The following is a 20267-nucleotide window of genomic DNA, read 5'->3' on the forward strand; positions in this document are numbered from 1 at the left end:
CGAAATAACGATCGGAAATATAATAAACTCTCATACATTTTACAACGGATAGTGCAGTGCAGTAATTTGTGGTCTTTTGCCATTCTTTGCCTTCTTTTTCTTATTCAGCAAGCCTTAGTTTATTTATCTAGAAGTTAACCTTTACGAGTAAGTGATTCATCATCATCATCATCAGCCAATAATCATCCACTGCTGGACATAGGCCTCTCCCAAGGAGCGCCACAACACTCGGTCCTCGGCCTTCCTCATCCAACCACTACCCGCCACCCGCCTAAGGTCGTCAGTCCAGCGGGCAGGAGGGCGTCCCACGCTGCGTTTGCCTGTTCGTGGTCTCCACTCGAGAACTCGTCTACCCCAACGGTTATCGGTTCTTCGGCAGATATGACCAGCCCACTGCCACTTCAGCTTGCATATTTTGACAGCTATGTCGGTAACCTTAGTCCTCTGTAAGTGATTATGATGAAGCAATTAGAGGAAATCAAACGTTTAACGTTTTTCTCAATTTTGTCCAAAATTCAGTAAGCAAAGTTAGTTTAATTTTAGTTGTTTTTAATACACACTAAAACGTATATTTTCTGCTATGCCATTCCATTTTGATACCGCTAAAGAATATCACCGGATTAGTTACACCATGGACGCACCCATAACCCATACATCGTAAAATACACTTATAATCCTAGTCATTTGTAGCGGAGTACGCAGGTGGGTCGGTCCTAATAACCCTCGACTGAGCCACTCAGTGATCCAGCGAGCCACTGAACCATCTGTCAACTTGACAGGTGGATACTGCACCCGACCCGCCTGGGTCTCGGCACAGTGTAGTGAGGCTACAGTGGACTTAATTATATACTTAACGTTACCGTACAGAAGGTAAAATAATTTAAGAAGTTAAGGAAAAAGGCGGATTTATACAAAAAGCTATTGAGTGCTGTCAAAAATATTGTTTGTAAAAAATATATAAGTCTAGTTTTTTTCGCTACTAAAATTAAATTTTTGCGTATGCGAATATCGAAAAATATGCGAAAATTCGCGAATCACATTACATCTCTATTGTTAGCGTTATGTCAACGCTATATATGAATATCTGACGCACTGCAAGCTCTCCCTCATGGTATTAGCAAGTAGGTAGGTACCTACTTCTCCCTATATCTTGACAAATTGATCTGAGATTGACTTGCCATGGGCACTGGTGCTATTGGATAATAAATGCTGAGATGTCTGCTCCACATGATCTGTGGTGTCCTAGTCGGCATTTCTAGATTTTTCCTGGAAGATTAGTTCGTCAGTTGATCGGAAGCGATGCGAGTGACAGCTCTGTGATCGTATTTTTATCAATCGGCCGTGTGTCTGCCGCCGCAACCAATAGATCCTCTAGGATCTAAGGCGGAACGTAAGCTGGTTTGTACTTGATAGCTTTTTAATGGGAATTGAATTTGATTGATTGGTTTGATTGAACATAGTTTTTTAGATAAGCTTTTCCAAGTTTAGTCATCATAAGTACTTTTAATTTTAAATCTGTTAAATGTTTTATTGTATAAAGAAATTTAAAGTCAGATACCATAGTAATAGTAATAGTAATATGTTTATTGCAACTATGTAAGTTTTACACTGCTGCCATAACTAAGGAATTGCGGGGTAGGCTGAGGTGCGTTACTGCACCCACTCTCCTTAATACCAGATGCTCTTCTTAGTTCCAAAGTTATAGTAATTGACCATTCATTTTCATTCCGCCATAGACAATTTTCACTGACCAATATCTTAATGGGTACGCGTAGATATCGCTTAGAGTTATCAATAAAGGCACATCAACCGACTGAATGGATGAGTGATCTCATCAATAATACGTCGGTGTAACCCATTCAATCACCCCCCTTTTACCCCCCATCCTTATGGGGTGTAAGGGACATACGACCTCGAGCATACAAAGACAGTTTATTTATTCACTAACCGAAGACAATAGGATGTTGTGTGTGAATGGTCCTCTTTTGTTTTTCAGCGTTTTGTTGTATGGAAGCCGTTGTTTGATTGTGCGAAACCCATTAGAATTGAGTTGTAATTGTTTTTAGTTCAAAGTAGAATTAATTGAGTCTTTGAGGTTTTTGCATAAAGTTCTTTATAACTTTTAGTGGATTTAGTAAATACGATTTAGTACTAACATTATTTCTTGAATAACCTCTTTAACTTTTTAAGAAGCCCAAGCTCTAAACATGTACCTCGATCAACCACCTTAGTTACGAACGTTACGAATATTTCATAAACACAAATGTAGTACCAATAAACTTAGATATAGTACAAGTACAACCCACTGTATTTAGTCATGCTTTAAAAATAGACGACCATTTGTTAAAAAACTTCCCAATCCATACGATTTAATGTAATTATAACTTCTGACATAATAAACAACTTTTAGATAACAATATGTAATTAAACATTTTCCTTATCCCTCCCTCTTCGTAGCCGATCTCACAAAGGCTCAGTGTGTGTACTTCACAAACACCGCCAACTAAACATTTTACCAAAGCACCTTTCAACACAGGACCCGCATCTCAACTTTGTGAACAATCACTGACATGATTATAATGAAAAACCATTATGTTATTATAATGTAATGCTATATTCTTTTCTTTATTCCGTTCTTTATTTAATTGTATAAACGATTATCTAGTGCTAGGCTCAATAATATGTGTAAAAGAAAATTATAGGTGTCTCCTAATAAAGTTAAATACATACCTGTGTCTGAAATGTATTGAACCACAGTTTATTCATTTCCACAGTATGCCAAGCACAATGACCTGCAAAGAGAAGGACATTTATAAAATTACACCCTGCATTTATTGTATGTACTATATATAAAGAGAAAATACGTAGTAAGTTATGCTATGTATAACTTTATGAATAATTGTGTTTTTTTTTTGTCTGGATTATGTTATTTTTGAAAAAGCTCTTGCTATCAACTTGTTGTACGACCTAGTTTCAAAAAGCATTGTTTTCTGTATAATCTTTGTTTTCGTTGCGGATTTTAAAATTAATGTATTTTTTCTTTGCACAGAGTTAATTGTTTGTTCGCCTCTGCGGGCCGTGTTATTTGAATTTAACTAACTGGAAAGATATATTTTTACGTAGAAATAAAATTTCCAAGCGTTTATAAAATATTAATAACGAGCTGTTTTATAAAATTGACTGTTGATGCTATTTGAAAAAATGTATGTACCATACAAGGGATATCTATGTATATGAAAATCTGACTTTGTTTTAGTACGACAAAGTAATTAAATTGTAAAACTTTTCCGTATTCATACATTGAATGTTACAGTCTCGTAACATCCTTTGTTGGTTTTTTGATGTAGCTAAAAGCCGAATACCAGATTAACTGTGTTCACTGTACTCAGGAAATATGCAAACATTTTTACCCAACTATTCGCAGGCAGCGAACAAAAGAGGGTGCATTTTTTTCGAATTCTCTTAATTAAAATGAAACGGAATATCTGATCCAATTAGCAACCGAACAGGAAGTACAATGCAACCAACATGGGTACATGCAATATTGCTCAATAATAAACTCTATTATGATGAACGTACAGATAAGTTTTGAAATTCCACATTTGCATTCCGTTATTTCAGCTGAACTTTCCTGGAGCAACTTTATCATGCAAAGTTTACTAACAATAATTTTACAATAGTCAGGTAAACCTTGGTTACTTCGTTAGTGTGGAGCCACTGAAATAATTTTGTAATTAATTTACACGCTTTCAAATTGCTGAAAATGTTTACAATACATAAATAGTTTATTTCTAACGTGTTTTAAACACATATTGGGACTCGAATATACAAATGTTATATTAGGTAGAGTATGCCTAGATTAAAAATAAATAAAAACAATATTTAGTCATCCTTATGTACTAAGTACCTACTTCAGTATCTGATGAACAAGATAAGTTGTTAAAGCTATTCTGTAACCTTTGGAAAACTTCCCAAAGTCCCTTCGTCATTGTCTGAGGTTTGTTTGTTAACTTGTCATAATTCCTTTGAGATTCGTTTTCCTAACTTATTTATTTCTGTGACCTTCTTTTGTGATGTGACCCGCGTGTACTTTGAGGTACAAATAAAATAACTATATTATTATTATTAAATTTATTGCAGTGTTTGACTTAAGTTCTTATTAAAGCTCTTAACAACGATTACAAAGCACACGTCGATCGATCATTTCTACTCTAGATAGTACTAATAAGTCTCACTTGAACCGCAGCAAATTGGATTTTTATCTTGCTTTTCTGCCATTACTTAATAAATAACATTAAGGTTGGGTTGTTTGTGGTGTCCTCACATGCGGGTCATGTGGTCGTCGTCCATGAGGAAGGCGTCGCGGAAGCGGCTCTTGACCAACATGTCCTTGTCCATGTAGGTGAGGTCATCACGCTTCATCACCATGTGCGTCATGTCCATCATCTTGCTGCCGTTCATGGTGTCCATGTCCTTGTGGAAGATCATCACGTCGGTCATCTTCATGTTGTTGGTGAAGAAGTGCGCCATGCGGATCTCGCGGTCGAAGGGGAAGCCGAGCGGCAGCGTGTCCATGCACACGGTGAAGCGGCACACCTTGCGGTCGCGCATGGTGTCCATGTCAACCAGGTTCATCAGCTTGTCCTTGACCACGGGCGTCACGATCACGAACATCTGCATGGGCATGCCCCCGCGGCGGCCCATGGGCAGCAGCATGCGGTGAGGGAAGCCTGTGCGCGCGCGGTGCCACCACGCCTCCGTCACGGTGTGGTCTCCAGAGCCGAGGGTCTCAACTAGGGAGCGGTCGAACATCTTCCTGGTCCACGTCCTGTCGCCGATCATGTTGTGCATCTCCATGGAGTCGCGCACGATGGTGTTCTTGCCGGTCTCGAGCTTGTAGATGAAGCTGTCGATCTCGACCATGTCGAGCCTCTTGTCGTTGATGTCCATGAGCTTGCCCATGCAGTCGTACTTGGGGCCGAGGAACACGCGCACGACGGCGTCCACGGTCTTGTCGGAGACGACGTCGATGGTGAGCTTGAAGTTGTGGTGGTTGAGGCGGCGCTGGCGGGCGACCATCAGCATGTCGGACTTCTCCTTCTTCATCTCGGCCTCGTCCAGGTAGAGGGCGTTGGTGATGTCCATGTCCATCTCGTCGAAGAATGTAACAAGCTTGTCGGTCATGAAGTTCTCGACCTTGACTCCGGGGAAGTCGAGCTCGTCGCGGGTGTAGGCGGGCAGCAGCTTCTTGAAGAGGACCACGTTGTCGGTCATGCGCTTCATGAGCATCCAGAACACGGGGTCGCGCAGGCAGGTCTGCACCATGTCGAGGGCGGTCGGGATGTACGTGTAACTGAAAATAAATAATATATTAGGATACATCTTCCTTTTTAAATGACCTGACACTAGTTGTTTGCAACAGCGCTGGGAGACACTTACGTGTTAACGTTGTACTTGTTGTAAGTGATCATCTTCTTGAGCAGAGTCATGAGGTGGTAGACCTTAGCGTCGTCCTTCATGTGGAGGGTTCCCAGGATCAGCCTGCAGAGGGTCTCGATGTCCTCGGGCTTCTTGATCTTCAGGACTGTTCCGTCGCGCTGTTTAAGCAAATTATCATTATTAATTTGCACCAAATCTGTATGTATTAAATTAGTCTAATATAGTAGTAACTTACCATCTCAAGTTTGCCGGTCAGGATAGCGTCACGGATCATCCTCTCGATGTCGTCGATGCGGCGCTTGATTTCGACCTTGTCCTCAGTGAGCAGGACCTTGTGGTTCATCCTCACGGGCATCTCCTCGCCGTTGGTCAGTCGGATCTTGGGCCAGTAGCCGGTCTTCAGGGTCTTGGACAGCATCAGGGGCTTGATGTCGCACATCTCGTGGGAGAGACGCTCGAGCCTGTAGCGGGCCAACAGCTGCTGGAAGCTGTACATCATGACCTCTCCGCGGCGCTCCTTGTCCATCTTCTCAGTGATCATCCAGCTCGGGTAGTCCATGTGCAGGTAGTAGAAGTAGGTGTTGAGGTCGATGTCCTCGCGGAAGTAGGCGAGGCGGTCCTCGTCGGTGAGCGTGTGGCGGACGCCCTTGCGGCTGTCGATGATGGCGACGTTCTTGTCGGTGAGCTTGATGTTGTAGTAGTCGAGAAGCATAGGGTCGATCATGCCCTTCTTCATCTTCATCATGTAGGCCTTGTGGATGACGTCGCTGTTGACGAAGAAGTTGGGGCAGATCTCGTAAGGAGCAGGCAGGATGATGCCCTTGCAGTCGTCGCGGTGCATGACGGCGACGGTGACGGAGTAGACGAACATGCCCTCGTTGACGCGGTCGCGCAGCCAGCAGCAGGTACGGAAGAAGGTGTCGAAGTCCTTGGCGAAGTAGAGCATCTTGACGACGGTGATGGCCTGCTCCATCTGCTTGCGGCTCGTGTGCACGAACACCTCCCCGCGGGGCAGCATGCCCATCTTGTACGTGTCCATGAAGAATCGCACCACATCGGGCTTCTGTGAGGGAAAGACACATTTGTTTGTTTCAGTTAAGTTTGACCGTTTTGCATGCTCTTCAAACTAATTTACATGCATATAAAAAAAGAATTATGCGTAAATTAAAGCTCTGCTTCTTCAGTCAAAACCAGACTACTCCAGATATTATAAGTGGAATTATTCATAATTGATTCATTGATGATTACTCATGTTATATCCAACTTACGATGAACTTGTCCAGATGGTCTTCGAGCACGAACTCGCGGGCGCAGTCCTTGATGTCGCGGTACATGGTGGGCTGCATCATGTGGTTCAGCAGCCGCATCATCAGCATCTCCTTGGTCTTGATGTCCAAGTTGTCTGAAGAGAAAAAGAAACATTAGACATGGTTACATGACCAGCGGAATCGGGGTCTTATTGCAAAATATTGAGGGTGTTGCGATCAAAACTTAGACACAGGCTAAACGCTCTCAGTTGGCTGTCTGTCTGATTTTGATTTAAACAACCTCTAAACAAGGTTTTAATATTGTGGAGGCATACAGTGAATATGCACTTATTGGTAAGTTTTGAGCCACAAAAGATAGTTTTCGTTGATAATTTCTTCCGGTGGCCTATATCTTAATAGGCAGCAATGGTTAGTCCAGTGATCAGAAACATATTCTTACCCAACTGCTCCTTGCCGATAAGCATCTTGATCTTGTCATCGTTCATGACCAGGGCTGAGGCTGAGGCCACCAGGGCCGCAGCTAGGAGGAGGAACTTCATGCTGAGACGGATCCTCAGAGACTGATGCCTTCCATCTGCAATCATCAGCTTTTATACACCACCGGGATATCTGTAGGACCAATATCAAATGCCGACCGATTAACCCTTATTGTATGTAGAGTGTGGATTGTTTTCGTTTGTGTTGAGTTATTGATAAGTTTGTAGGTGTGTTTTCACCTATTATCTCTGGAGAGTGTTATCTGTTGTTGTGATGGGCAGTGGTTGAATGTATGGATGTGTCCTCTGGTTTCTTTGACAAGGATTTTTTCGATGTTCGGAACTTTGCCTCCTGGAAGTGTTGGAATATTTTCAAGGATTCCACTTTAAGATAAAGTTAATGTTCCTTTGTGATATAATTAAATCAAGAAAAGTACATTTATATCTAGGTATCTTTCCATATCATTTGTAAGCCCTTCTTCTGTCGTGGGGCTTGATAACAAGGTAGGTAGATATTTTATAACGTAGTTAATAAATGTACGTACACGTACGTAAAAATACGAACATCGGAAGTAGTTCCGCATGTACTAAATGTAACTTTTAAGCAGAAAACAAAGCTTAAATGGCTAGAAAATTATACATCAGTACACAAACCATCACTAACTTGATGTTGTATAATTCATTTTAAGTTTTCAGTGCCTTAGATTTCATCTATCTTCTTTCTTTCGTATCAGTGTCGTGAATGCTAACAGATTTGTTTCAGATCCTAACCAGATTCTTTGATAGCATTCTAGGTGACCTGGAGTTAATATTTTTACGGAAACCATATATACATACTGTAGCAAAGCACAAAACTAACTCATCTCTATTTACTACATTTTTTTAGCTTTTAAAACCTAACACCATTAATAGCCAGTGTAGTGATAGTGTAGTGATTAGCGGCTCCTACTAAGTATTGTATTATAATATGATTATTAGAGACTACCTATACAGGGTGTTACAAAATTGGTATACTAAGCCGAAACCTACATGTGCAGCATGGTATATCTAAGCCCGAAACTGAAATCAGAATTTGGAAATTCGCGAAAAAAATAATTAATTTTCCATACTAAAAAGTCACGTGACTAACAAAGTTTCTATGGAAAATTGATTTTTTTTCGCGAATTTTCAAATTCTGATTTCATTTTCAGGCTTAGATATACCATGCTGCACATGTAGGTTTCGGCTTAGTATACCCTTTTTGCAACACCCTGTATATAGTATATTTGACATTCCTGTCCCAATTTACTGAGCATACACGTGCAAGTATACTCGAAGCCACGTAGGTAATTTGGAGCTTCAACTACAACTTGTGTCGGAGGTTACTCAAACTTCCTGTGTTCAGCAAACATGTTCCGGAAATTAATGTTCCTCCGGCGGATTAGTGATTACATAACTGATTACATATTTATTTTAGAAAAGCTTTATTAGCTGTATACGGGGAAGAGCTTACTTAGCTATAGGTATATCATTTAAAATGTTAAAGATAGCGTTTGTAGATATATAACTGCTGATTATCAAAATATATATATCTATAAACATATATATATTTTGATAATCAGCAGTTATGCATACTTAGTAACTATTATTAGCAAATTATTCGCCTGTCTTTTTTTTCGACTTTTGTTATAAAAATTGGCGACATAGTGACTAGATTCGTATATTTTGCACCTAGTGCACTAAAATTTAAATTAAGTTATCTATTGCAGCAAAGATTGCCGCTTTTTAACTAATCCCCCATTTAGTATATCAGGTGCATTGTCTGACCCAATAAAACCACTCATTTCATCAAGAATCTGAAAGTCAAATGTGTAACTGACCTACAATTGTATTCAATGACGTAGGTTTCCTATCTACCTCAACTACTTAGTATAATAAAATTATCTGAAACATATGTTCGTATACTTACCTATTGCAACAATGTATGTTGTCAAAGGTTATCCAGCAAAATAATTGTTACTCAATTGACTCTAAAGTTATCTTTCTCAGCTGTTTCTTTGGTTAGTTAAACGTCTTTTCTGGAAAAACAGACCGGAATAAACTAGACGAACTTGGAATTGTTAGAAATAATTTATTAATTTCACTCAATTAACGAGACTGCAAATGATAGAAACTTATAAAATTATTCATATCGTTACAGTCTTATCCTAAAAGGCCATTGTGTACTGGAGCCTTTATTGAATCACTGTATCTCCTACAATGCTTCATCATCATCACCAAGAACTAACTCTGTCCCTTTCTCCCCCGCAGACATTCCGACATGGTTTCCCGTTCGCACCCACGGCCATCGCCTGGGACCCCATACAGAAGCTGCTGGCCATCGGTGACAAGGGCGGCAACCTCAGACTGTATCCTTTTCACTCATACTTAATGTTTCAGAAGGTGAAGAATACAGACAGGTATAATTCATACTGAAATAGTTTTGTGGTTATACTAACACTAGCGTAACCCGCTAGCTTAAAATCTACTTATTTTAATATAAGTTATAATACCGAAATCATAAAGGGCAGGTCAATAACATATAACCGTAGAACACCTGCACATAATACCCGTAGGTAGGTACGTACATATCAACAACACCCATAATATAAAAAGTTCATATTTATGTAACACGTTTTCTTTTTAGCTTAGGCTCTAATAATAAAAATAAAGATTAAATAAACTTCTTCTAGATGGAACTTTTATGTCACAAATCCAAATTTTATATCCACCGTAAAAGTTAAGTTTTTTTATACGGCCTTCTTGAAAAATATTGTTATATCAATATTGTTTTAGGTTGTCAAACGAAAATGTATGATCACTACATATCTTAGGACATAATAAACGGTACCTAAAGTTAGCAGTAGATAATATTAAAACTCACTAATGGGTCTTCCGTTTATGTATTACTCGTAACTATTAGGGACATGAAAACGAAGCACCCTCCGGCGAAAACGTCAAAAACATTGGCATACAATACAATCCAATCACCTGCCTCATATTCGTTCATGTCGCAAACATTTCAGCGTCCATACACCTTTTAAATATCGAAAACCGCCATGTTGAACCGCACTCGATTTTCCGTTAAATTTAAAATATGAATTCTCTTTTCAAATCCGTGTTGCAATTTCGCTCGAGGGGTGGCCACGGCTTTCGCAGAAGCTATAGGAAAGCTGGCGGGAAATGTTGCCTCAGTGAATTCACTGTGCCGTGTGAAATGAAAGCCTCAGATTAAATCATAGATTGTGGACACTGGCAGGATATGTTATGAAAGCTGTGAAGATCAGTTCATGAAATAAAGTTAGTATGAAATAGGGTTTGGAAAACTAAGAACTTTACCTTCAGACAAATTAAAAGTAGGTATTTTATATTTCCGTAAATACTTTATATTTTTCCATGATAGAAACAACTTTGTTTATCCTGATTTAATCGGTTCACATATACGAGTAATAGGTAAAAAATAAGTTTTGTTACTTCATAAAATACCAAAAAAACATGTAACTAAGTGCGCCTAGTGTAGGTAAATAAAGATAAGAGTAAAAGTGAGTGAACTCCTCGCAAGGTAACAGACACAGGTCACTTTCTTACAAGATATGATTAATTACATTGTACTCGGTGGCAACATTTCGTGTAAATATTTGCGTAACTTATTAAGAAAGGGTTATCTATGTGGTCATTTATTGTTTTAGACAATGTATAGAACCATTTTGGCTTTGGGTATCTAAGGAATAACTGTGCTTTCAGCTATAGTCGTTACCTTTATGTAGGTACACAGTAATAATATTATTATGTTAATAATAAAGGTACCTAACGTGGCGTAGTTATAGAAATATTTCGTTTCTACAGCTAGTTTTCTGCTGTTGATGAACAATAACCAAACCCCGAATTAACCATTAAGAGCGCCAAACTTAGCCAATATTCTCCCACTAACAGAAGAATTTCATTTCGCGTAACGATCTTTCCATGTTCTTGCTGAGCACATTAATGCGATTCCAGATGCGTTCACCTTCAGTGAACCGAAACACCCGAAACAATATTCTATTCCGAGGGGATCGCGATTTTATTCTGTTGCTGCCAATTTTAATAACTCTATGTGTAATGAATGGCAGTTACAGTATAAGTCCTAACTCGTAATCTTAACTAACAGTCATCGGTAGATAGAATTATTGACATCAAGTTCCGTTTGTGCGATAAGTTATTTATATTTTAAAACCTCTCATTTTAAAATGGTAGGTTACTTATTTTTATTTTTTCCATCATGACTGAAAGATTCATGCCCCTATAATACTATTCTTATTTAATAAATAAATAAGCAGCCGCAAAATGTGCATCCGTTTTCAGATTCCAATTTATACGCTTCCTTCAGCATTTGGTTCGGTTCACGCGAAGTCACAGAGCAGAGTCGGTAGCCGTGAGCCGGTGATTCCTCGGAACACGGAATTACTTGGAATTACCGGTGTACACTGTAGACTCTGCTTCTATTAAGCTCTATATGCTTAATTTCACCATAGTCTGTTAGATCAATAACACCCCTGTTACATTGTAAGTGTCATCTTAAATAAAATTTCCATCTTGAATCCTTAACAGATGTGTCAAAAATGAACAATTAATCCCTTGTTGTAATATAACAGGGTGTTTATGATCTAACAGAGTATGGTGAAACTAGGGCTTAGTGCTACAATCTGAACCCCTGTACGTGTGTGTTTATGTGTGTGTAAATGAACATAACTGAAAGTACGTAAACCAGAATCCTACATCAGCAAGAATAATTTTGTAAGCTCTATTTGTAAAGCTCGCGGAATACTCGCTTTGGCTCTTAAAAAGCTTTCTGAATCTAAAAGTTTTAATCTTAATCCGACAAATAGATAGGAATAAATGGAAATGTTATTTACGTAGAATTTCAATTTCTTTCATGTTGTCTCTTTGAATGTTTTTTGAAGTTTCAGTTATAAATGAATTTATTTTCATACAATAGGTAATAACTTATCACTAAAGCTACTAAATACAATTCATAGTTTATCTACAGTACCCATAGTTAAATACAGTTAATTTCAGCATCTCAACAATTAATATTATAATTATAACAAACGGGTTACGGGCGCGGCCACCTAAAATACAGATCAAACTTAGTTTAGCAGCAGATAAATAAATAAATAAATAAATATGTGGGGACATCTCACACACGACCATCCGACCCCAAGCTAGGCAGAACCTGTGTTATGGGTGTCGGACAGCTGATATATCTACACAAATACATAGATAGATAGATACTAAATATAAATATCAATAAGATGCTACACACATAACACTTATGAGTTATGTTTGGCTGAAATAAGGATGTACTGTGTGACAAATGTATCCACTTATTTCAAAAATATTTCATTTTGATTTTAGTAAGTTCCTGAACTCAAATAATTTAATTATTACTTATGTTTTGAGTGTGAGTCTTTATTAGTTATTATTAACAAAACGATATTAAAATTTCACATACGGATATAAAAAATGAAAATTCGCTTCTAAACAGCTTAAAAAACAGTATGCCTCGTCAGAAATCAGGAAAATATTGCAAGGCATTCAATTTGAATCTGCGTATTTCTTTTGTAATACATTTCCTCGTACATACAAGAGATATTGTGCTCCGTCACGCGAGGCTCATTCTCCGCCGACGTAAAATATGCGCGTTCACAGAGTAGCTGTCATGGCGCCCGGGACCAACACAGAGCAGAAATGATGAATTGCGAATAAATTCGCACCGAACGAGCGCGAAAATGTTACAAACAACGCGTCGACCATTCCAAGATGGCGGTTTTAAGTGCACGCTTTGATTTATTCGATAATTTATTTAAATGTTTTGCCGGACGGCGACGATTTGACGTGGATAGCGTTCTTAAAAATACATCTTTCATATCGTAAATTGTTAGTGCAATCGATGCTTTCAAAGATCCGAGGGTTAAAGCTTTACTGTTCAGAACTTTTATTATAAAATGATTCGAAATGATGAAAATTCTTATAATGCCGTAATTGAGAACGTAACACGTGACAGAACGACTCAACCCCTCGCGCGCTGAAGGTCACTCGAGCCCTAAACCTCGGAGGGCCAATTAGACCCTGTTTGTTGGTTGATAAAAGTTTCCGCTCCTCTGCCGGAGGGTTAAACGTTTGCGTGTTCAACATTTTTATCGTTCGAATTTTAAACAGCTTGACGGATGTGTTTTTAATTTAAGTCTGATTGTTTTTACATAATAGGCTTTGTTACCTCGCACTCATACTTGGTATTGTAATATAGGCATTGCTCATGAGCCTCATACTTTAACTATAACTTTGAAGCTAACTTTATACTTACCATTAAAGTGTAAGTATTTACTTATTAATCTCAGATTAGAATCGTTGACAACAATAACTTAAAATGAAACTCCATAAAACGTATTGATATCTGCCGAAACTCCTTGTATAATATTGTTGTATTTGATTTTAATAAGACGAAGTTCAAAGTAAAACTGCTGTAGCGTGAATTTCCCCTTCTAAATGAATACCTGGCTATATTATGACGAACTCCTGTTCGGTACTTCTCAAGGAGCTATTCTGTCTATTGACGACAACTTCGGTTATTAAAGTTGAAAGTTCCCCTTCACAAGATGGTAACAAGATACTTCATCTTGGTAAAGGATAGTACTGGGCTATGAATAATATTTTGATAGGATTATTATTTGATATTATTTTATGGCTAGGTAACTGATGTTATTTTTTACACTTAATATGCTGTATAATAGGCTAGTTCCACAAAATATAGCGACCATCACGTTCCCCTAAACTAAACATAAAAAATACAGTCTACTATCTTTCCATTTTCTAAATAACACGTGAAAAAGAATTCAGAATTTCATACCGGAACCTATTTGAAATTACGAGTTCCTAGGAAATATACCTAACAGGGTTTACAATTTATAGATTTCACTATTTTGCGGTTACATATAAACATTAATTTTGGTTTCTATAATCAAAATTATACAAATAAACTTACAACTGTAATAAAGACAGTTCCCGTTTATAAACGAAAAAAAAATATGCTAAAATCACGTAGATGACTCGTCTCGTTTGGCACTAACGACTGAAAGACATCTGAAAATAGTCTGAAAGAGCGGCATTTATTCTTCACTTCCCTGTTCACAAGGGCGTAAGTTATACCGGAAGCTCAGTCTAACCGGATTTCCGGAATGCAGCGTCCAGCGAGACGTTGTCGCAGCTTTCAGGCTTTCACGTGTTTTCTCCCGTCTGCAAGGTTCTTTAGAAATTGAAAATGTCGCAATTGAATGCGGAATAGCTGGACGACTGTTGGTTTTGAATTGGAGTTCTTTTTACAAAAATAATCAGAAAGTTGTAGCAAAGATTGTAGCGGTAGCCATAGCAAAATATCCTTGGACTAAAATTTGGTATCACTAAATTGTGGAATTTATTTCCACATTTATTTAATCTTCGTCAGATTATATTTCCACAAAGAAACAGTCCTACTGTCAATATGCCTGAATCCAATTCATACAACGCTTTTCTCGTCTATACACTCCTTCAGTCTATTTCCACCCTTACAACGTGGTGGGTAAGGCTGTGAATTGGTTCAGCTCGTATAATTTGGCACATCACAGGCAATACGGCTAGTTTTCCGCACATTTCAACGATCCGTTTATTATGATCGTTACGTCTTCATTCTAGATAGAGGTGTAACACGGTTTAACGCCGATTGTGAAACTTTTATGCTCGTTTTTAAACCCAATTTTATGTCTATACATATACTTTTAAGCGATCATTTATTTATGTACCATGTTTGCTCTTATTACCAAAGAAGGTTAACTTTATCATGTTTATCATCAGCCATTGTTTAGAAACATGACCGTAACATCTCTCCTTGTCTAGCACTTTATTTAGGTTAAATTACACACATTAGAGCTACACTATATCATAATATTATTTTTTTTTAACTATATATAAAAAAAACACACACACACACACTAACGCCTTGTACTAATGTACTCCCTTGCGGGGTAGGCAGAGGTGCATTGCTGCACCCACTTTTCGCCAGAGTGTTATGTTAGTCCCATCCCAATGTAATAGGGGGCGGGCCTATTGCCATTTTACGGGCACATCCAAGACCCGAGAACAAATATCTGTGCTTAAACAAATATCTGCCCCAGCCGGGAATCGAACCCGGGACCATCGGCTCAGTAGTCAGGGTCACTAACCACTACGCCATTCGGTCGTCAAAACTATATATCCCGGTTTTTTTCAGATTAAATATCTGGCCATCTAAAGTATTAGTTCAATTCTCGTCGGCCACATCCCTTCTCTAACCCCATCAATGCAAAGGGCCTATAAACTGAGAATGACCCTCGTTACTACAATATCTCCATCCGACGTGCCGAATGCCTGAATAACTTCGGGTATCGTAAAAACATTAGCCTTCTTTTATTGCTAGTTCGAAATTCAGAAAAAGAATAATTTAAAAAGAAATTGTCTGGTTTTTGGTCTGCAGAGTTTCTTTGCGCATAAGTCTCATAAGTCATACAGAGTCTTTTATAAAATTATGTTTAAAAAACTTATGCGTAATTACAGATTTTATTTAAAGGTAAACAAGGTAATTTGTATTAAAATTTCGTTAGAAAGTTTCAAGGCTCACCAATTAGAACAGAAAACTTCAAAGATGAATAATATTTTTAAAGTCAAAGCGTATCGTCTTGGTACCATGAAAGAACCTGAATTAATTAAGGAAAGGGAAATTTATTAAAAAGATGGCGACCTAAAGGAGTTCCTTAGAACTTTTTCAAGCGGTTAAGGGATCTTTTGAAATTAGTTATTGGACTGAAAACAAATTACAAGTACCCACTCCTTCTTTATTCAATCGTTTTGCTAAAACCTGAAACCCGAAATGAATTGTTGCCCAAGTAATTGTAAAATTCTATCATTTTATGATAAATATTTTCATATTTTCTCACTGCTGGTCAAAGACATTTAGTTTATTACTTAATACATTTTAATTACTGCGACAAAAAGTACATATCTTATTTTTATCTTACTCGTAAGTGCTCATACCTAATTTGTTTTTTCCACCATATAAGATTTTGAAAGCTTCAATTAACTTAAAATATTATTATGTTTTAAGTTAATTTATATTTTTTATCATGCTTCGAAAATAATCAACTTAAATTCAGATATTTATCCAATATCCAGCCTCTTTACAGATATTCGCTTCTGTTTCGTTTTGGTAATTTAATAAATGTTACACTTCAAAGTGGAAACTAATTAAATAATCGAGAAAATTTTGAATATTAATTACCAATTTCTACTAAGCAACTATTTTATGAAGACGTTTCATAATTCTAGTCTGTAATAAATAACACCTTGAGGCGATTATTATTTAAAATAACGATATCTTATTATAAGCATCTTACATGAAGATACAAATTTCAAGTCATTAGGTGCACTTACATATCTAGGTATATCATAAACTATACGAACCGTATATACTAATAATATAAGGCACTGTATAATTGTATATTGCATTTTCCAGTTCGCGCAGTTTGCAATTCCGTGGCTTTCTGCATCCAACCATTACCATCCATACCTTTTGCAATTCATGGCCTTATCTAGCCATTTATACGCTCATTACACGGTGGTCGGGCAATCGACAGGCAATCGACATGACCACACTATCGCTGCTGTCAAACCAGTGTTTTTAGCATCCTGTACGCTATACCTCGGAATACCGATCTCAGTCAGTTGAGCATAAAAGATTTATGTAAAAAGCTGAAATAAACATGCCTATTAGGTAAATCAAATACCTTCGTACCTTATATAGGCCAACTAAGGTCTTTAGTTACTTTTACATTTATAACTAACAAACGAAAAATATGACTAAGAAAAGAAAAAGTTTATTCCGACACAGCTTATTAAACATTTATGTAATGTTTTTTGTGTCGTTTACAAACAGGAAGCGGAGGCGTGGCGACCGCCTCCCGCCGAGACGACAGGACTTTTTGTAATTAGTGTCACCGCCTTCGCCGCCCTCGCACATTTATATACATTTTAGATGAGCCTTTAGCTATGAGTCTTGTTTAGTAGCGTAATTTATATCCTAATATTTATTCTTTAAAGTAATTTACCTAATAGTTTTAATTGGGCAAAGGATCAAAGGACCGTGGAATTTGGAGAATATGACGTATGATAGTAACGCAACTACACAGTCTTGCAGTAGGTAAGCTACGACCTACAGTATTAGCGCATTGTTATAAATAACATTAAGTATCATATGATGTTGTTAAATTTTGAAAACTTTATTTTAGATTATTATCAAAGGTATTTAGTGAAATAGGAAACCTTTAAGGATCTTCGTTGTCGATTCACGTAAAAAAGAATGAAATTTAGAATTAATATTGACTTTGCCTAAATAAATTTTCATTTTGCTTCACTTCAACTTCAACCCTTTTACATTAAAGGCCAGAAACCTAAAAGAAAAGGTTTGGCTTAAGATAGGAATATCAAAAAAGCCATTATTACAAAAAGGCGGTGCCATGCCAACGAGATTCCCTTGATCCTACAATTGCGTCTAAAATCGTTTTTTACGGTAACATTTAATTCCCGTTTCAGTCGAAGATAAAAAGATTAAAAAGATATTATTCAATAATGGAATGGAGGACGGATATCAGACCAAAAGGAGGCGGGGATGTTTTAAAAAGTGGTGAATTTTCAAACAAGGTGTGTTGGCACATTTAGACTATGATTAATTTAATCGCATTTTTATTGAAGGTATGACTGAAAATCTTCATACAAATAAAAGCGATCCAAAAAAGAATGCGACTTATTCGGCTTACAGAAAAGTGCATTTAATTCATAGAGCTGGCTTGTCGGCAAGGTGAGGCACGGAGCTCACTGTAATGGCGTGAAAACGATTTATTTTCAGACGAATAACGTTCAGGAAGGCTACTCTATACTGACAAATATGAAAGAACAAGAGCTGTCGTGCAATCGGCACGTTTAATACAACTAGAGAGAGTCATGTCTCACGGAAAAGCGCTCCGCAACTTAGTTTTTTGTCGTCTAGATTGACCCCCCTGGCATGATAGGGACTTCGGATCTTTCTCCATTAGTAGTATTCGCCGGTTCCGGGAAATATTTTCGCCCCTAATAGATTTATCGGACGGACGTAACTGCGCTTCCCTGGTTTCCACATTTATTTTTAATCGACTTTAAAAAAAAGATACTCTTAGTTAGACCTGTATGTTTTCACGATTAGGGATTAACCGATTGTCACTGATCAAAGTGGATAAGGGTCGATATCTTCATGTAACTATACAGCTTCGGATAGAATCAGTTAGTTTAATTTACATTCACATCACGGACGACAAATAATTAAAATGTGGTTGTTACATTAGGTAGGTACGCAAAATGTAAGATATATTTCAGATTCAGAGGAATCTGTGGTCCACAATCGAATTGTATTTGACGACAGCAAATACGCTCTCCTTGGATCCGCCATCTTTGTTTCGCGTTCCATTCCACTCAAACTCGAGGAGACTTTAAAGCCGTATCTTGCTTTTCCCTTGTATCTATTTGCTGATGCGAAACAAGTTAGTGAATAAGTTAGTTTCTTGTTTGATTCATTATGTGCTTGTTTGTAGTCGCCGAGTTGTGAAACTCTGTCAACATTATGCGAGCGTGCTACAGCCGTACCTACTCTCATGTAATGAAAGCCTTTTGTGTTACTACGAAACTAGTTCAGTTAAAGCTTTGTCAATTTGCTAAATTAAATTGCTATCTAGGTATCTCATTTTCTAGAATTAAGTTGCATATTGCATTGTTCGCGCTGCTACAGTTTTTGCTTTTGTAATGGTAATGTTTCACAAAACTCGCGTAGCTTCTCAGCAACGTTCCGTTACGCGCGGCGTATGAAGCAATTGTTGCCATTAAAATGTAAATTGATGTTTTGAGCACAACATATTGTTGTAACGCCGCCGCCGCTGTTTTAATTAAAAGCATCTGTCACTCTTGATGACGAACATTTAAAAGTGAATGATGTATGTGCATTAATATGTTTTACTACTTAGGTACATTAATTAAATAAAAGTATGAACTACTAAACTGAATGAAATACTCTACAATACACAAATACACCGCTAAATATCTTAAATCGTATAAAATACCTAACAACAATACGCATATTCGTGTCGGAGCGGTGGTAGCACAGTCGGGTAAGCGCCCGCTTCTCACGCTAGAGATGCGGGTTCGAATCCCGGCACTGACATGTACCAATGAGTTCTTTGAATTTAAGTACAATGTATACCATCGCTCTTACGGTGAAGGAAAACATCGTGAGGAAACCTACATATCTAGATTTAGCACATCTAGATATGTGAACCCACCAACCCGCAGTGGACCAGCGTGGTGGGAAATGGTCCAAGCTTAGGAAGGCAGTTTAGACCTTGGGGATATGCACAAAGGTTCCACTCGAGAGAGCCAGGTGCAGGTACTTACACCCCCACAGAGAATATAAATACGCATATTCAAGCTTCACTCGAGCGGAAACCGATTTGGGCTTTCATGGAAATGCAGAGCGGAATGAGTCGAGAACGGGGTGACGCGGGAACCGGGACCTTATTACCATTTTTGAGGTTACTTCGTGACACACATACCTATGTAATTATGTAGGTATATTTACACCAGTATTTACTCAAAGTGCAGCCACCCGCGGCTATGTTAAATTTCAAAACAAAAGCAAAACGCCTCACCTAACTAGTTTTAAGGCTGTCCAAGCACACAGTTTCGAGGCTGCAGCCAGGTAAATGAATTTGGTCCGACACACGGAGCGCTGTCGGTAGCGCCGTGTGTTCACGCGCCGCTGGCTTTACCGCATCCAGCTGCACTTGTATACCTAATAGTATACGATGCTGCTAGGATGTAATTGCAGAGGACGGTTGCAGTTTAGCGTATCTGCAAATACACAGCAACAATACCTACATAAATTTAATACAAATTTCCAAGGGAAGCTTGCGGGAAAAATTCTGCGATCTTCTCGTAATAA

General features: G+C 38.1%; 2 protein-coding genes across 7 annotated transcripts in view; one reads left to right on the plus strand and one right to left on the minus strand.

Annotated features, from left to right (window-relative positions):
* Positions 1-20267, plus strand: part of LOC105382854 (syntaxin-binding protein 5) — a 182338-nt gene that overhangs the window by 118410 nt on the left and 43661 nt on the right. For all 6 annotated transcript variants that reach the window (XM_048629355.1, XM_048629358.1, XM_048629356.1 and 3 more), the window contains exon 2: positions 9473-9570. In XM_048629355.1, coding sequence (XP_048485312.1) covers positions 9473-9570 — 98 coding nt within the window. The remainder of the gene's footprint in view (positions 1-9472; positions 9571-20267) is intronic.
* LOC105381553 (basic juvenile hormone-suppressible protein 1) lies at positions 4119-7304 on the minus strand. The gene is made up of 5 exons (XM_011551310.3): positions 7147-7304; positions 6708-6841; positions 5675-6502; positions 5440-5597; positions 4119-5353 (listed from the first exon to the last, which is right to left on the minus strand). The coding sequence occupies exons 1-5, from the start codon at positions 7289-7291 to the stop codon at positions 4321-4323; spliced, it is 2298 nt and encodes a 765-aa protein (XP_011549612.3). The 5' UTR covers positions 7292-7304; the 3' UTR covers positions 4119-4320.

Source organism: Plutella xylostella, chromosome 23 (genome assembly GCF_932276165.1).
Source record: "Plutella xylostella chromosome 23, ilPluXylo3.1, whole genome shotgun sequence".
Taxonomy (NCBI): domain Eukaryota; kingdom Metazoa; phylum Arthropoda; class Insecta; order Lepidoptera; family Plutellidae; genus Plutella; species Plutella xylostella.

Excerpts from the sequence above, each read along its gene's own strand:
- LOC105381553 (XM_011551310.3), bottom strand. The coding sequence starts at position 7,291 with ATGATTGCAGATGGAAGGCATCAGTCTCTGAGGATCCGTCTCAGCATG. Across the intron at positions 6,842-7,146 it reads TATCGGCAAGGAGCAGTTGG|ACAACTTGGACATCAAGACC; the intron begins GTAAGAATATGT and ends TTTTCTCTTCAG. Across the intron at positions 5,354-5,439 it reads AACAAGTACAACGTTAACAC|TTACACGTACATCCCGACCG; the intron begins GTAAGTGTCTCC and ends ATTTATTTTCAG.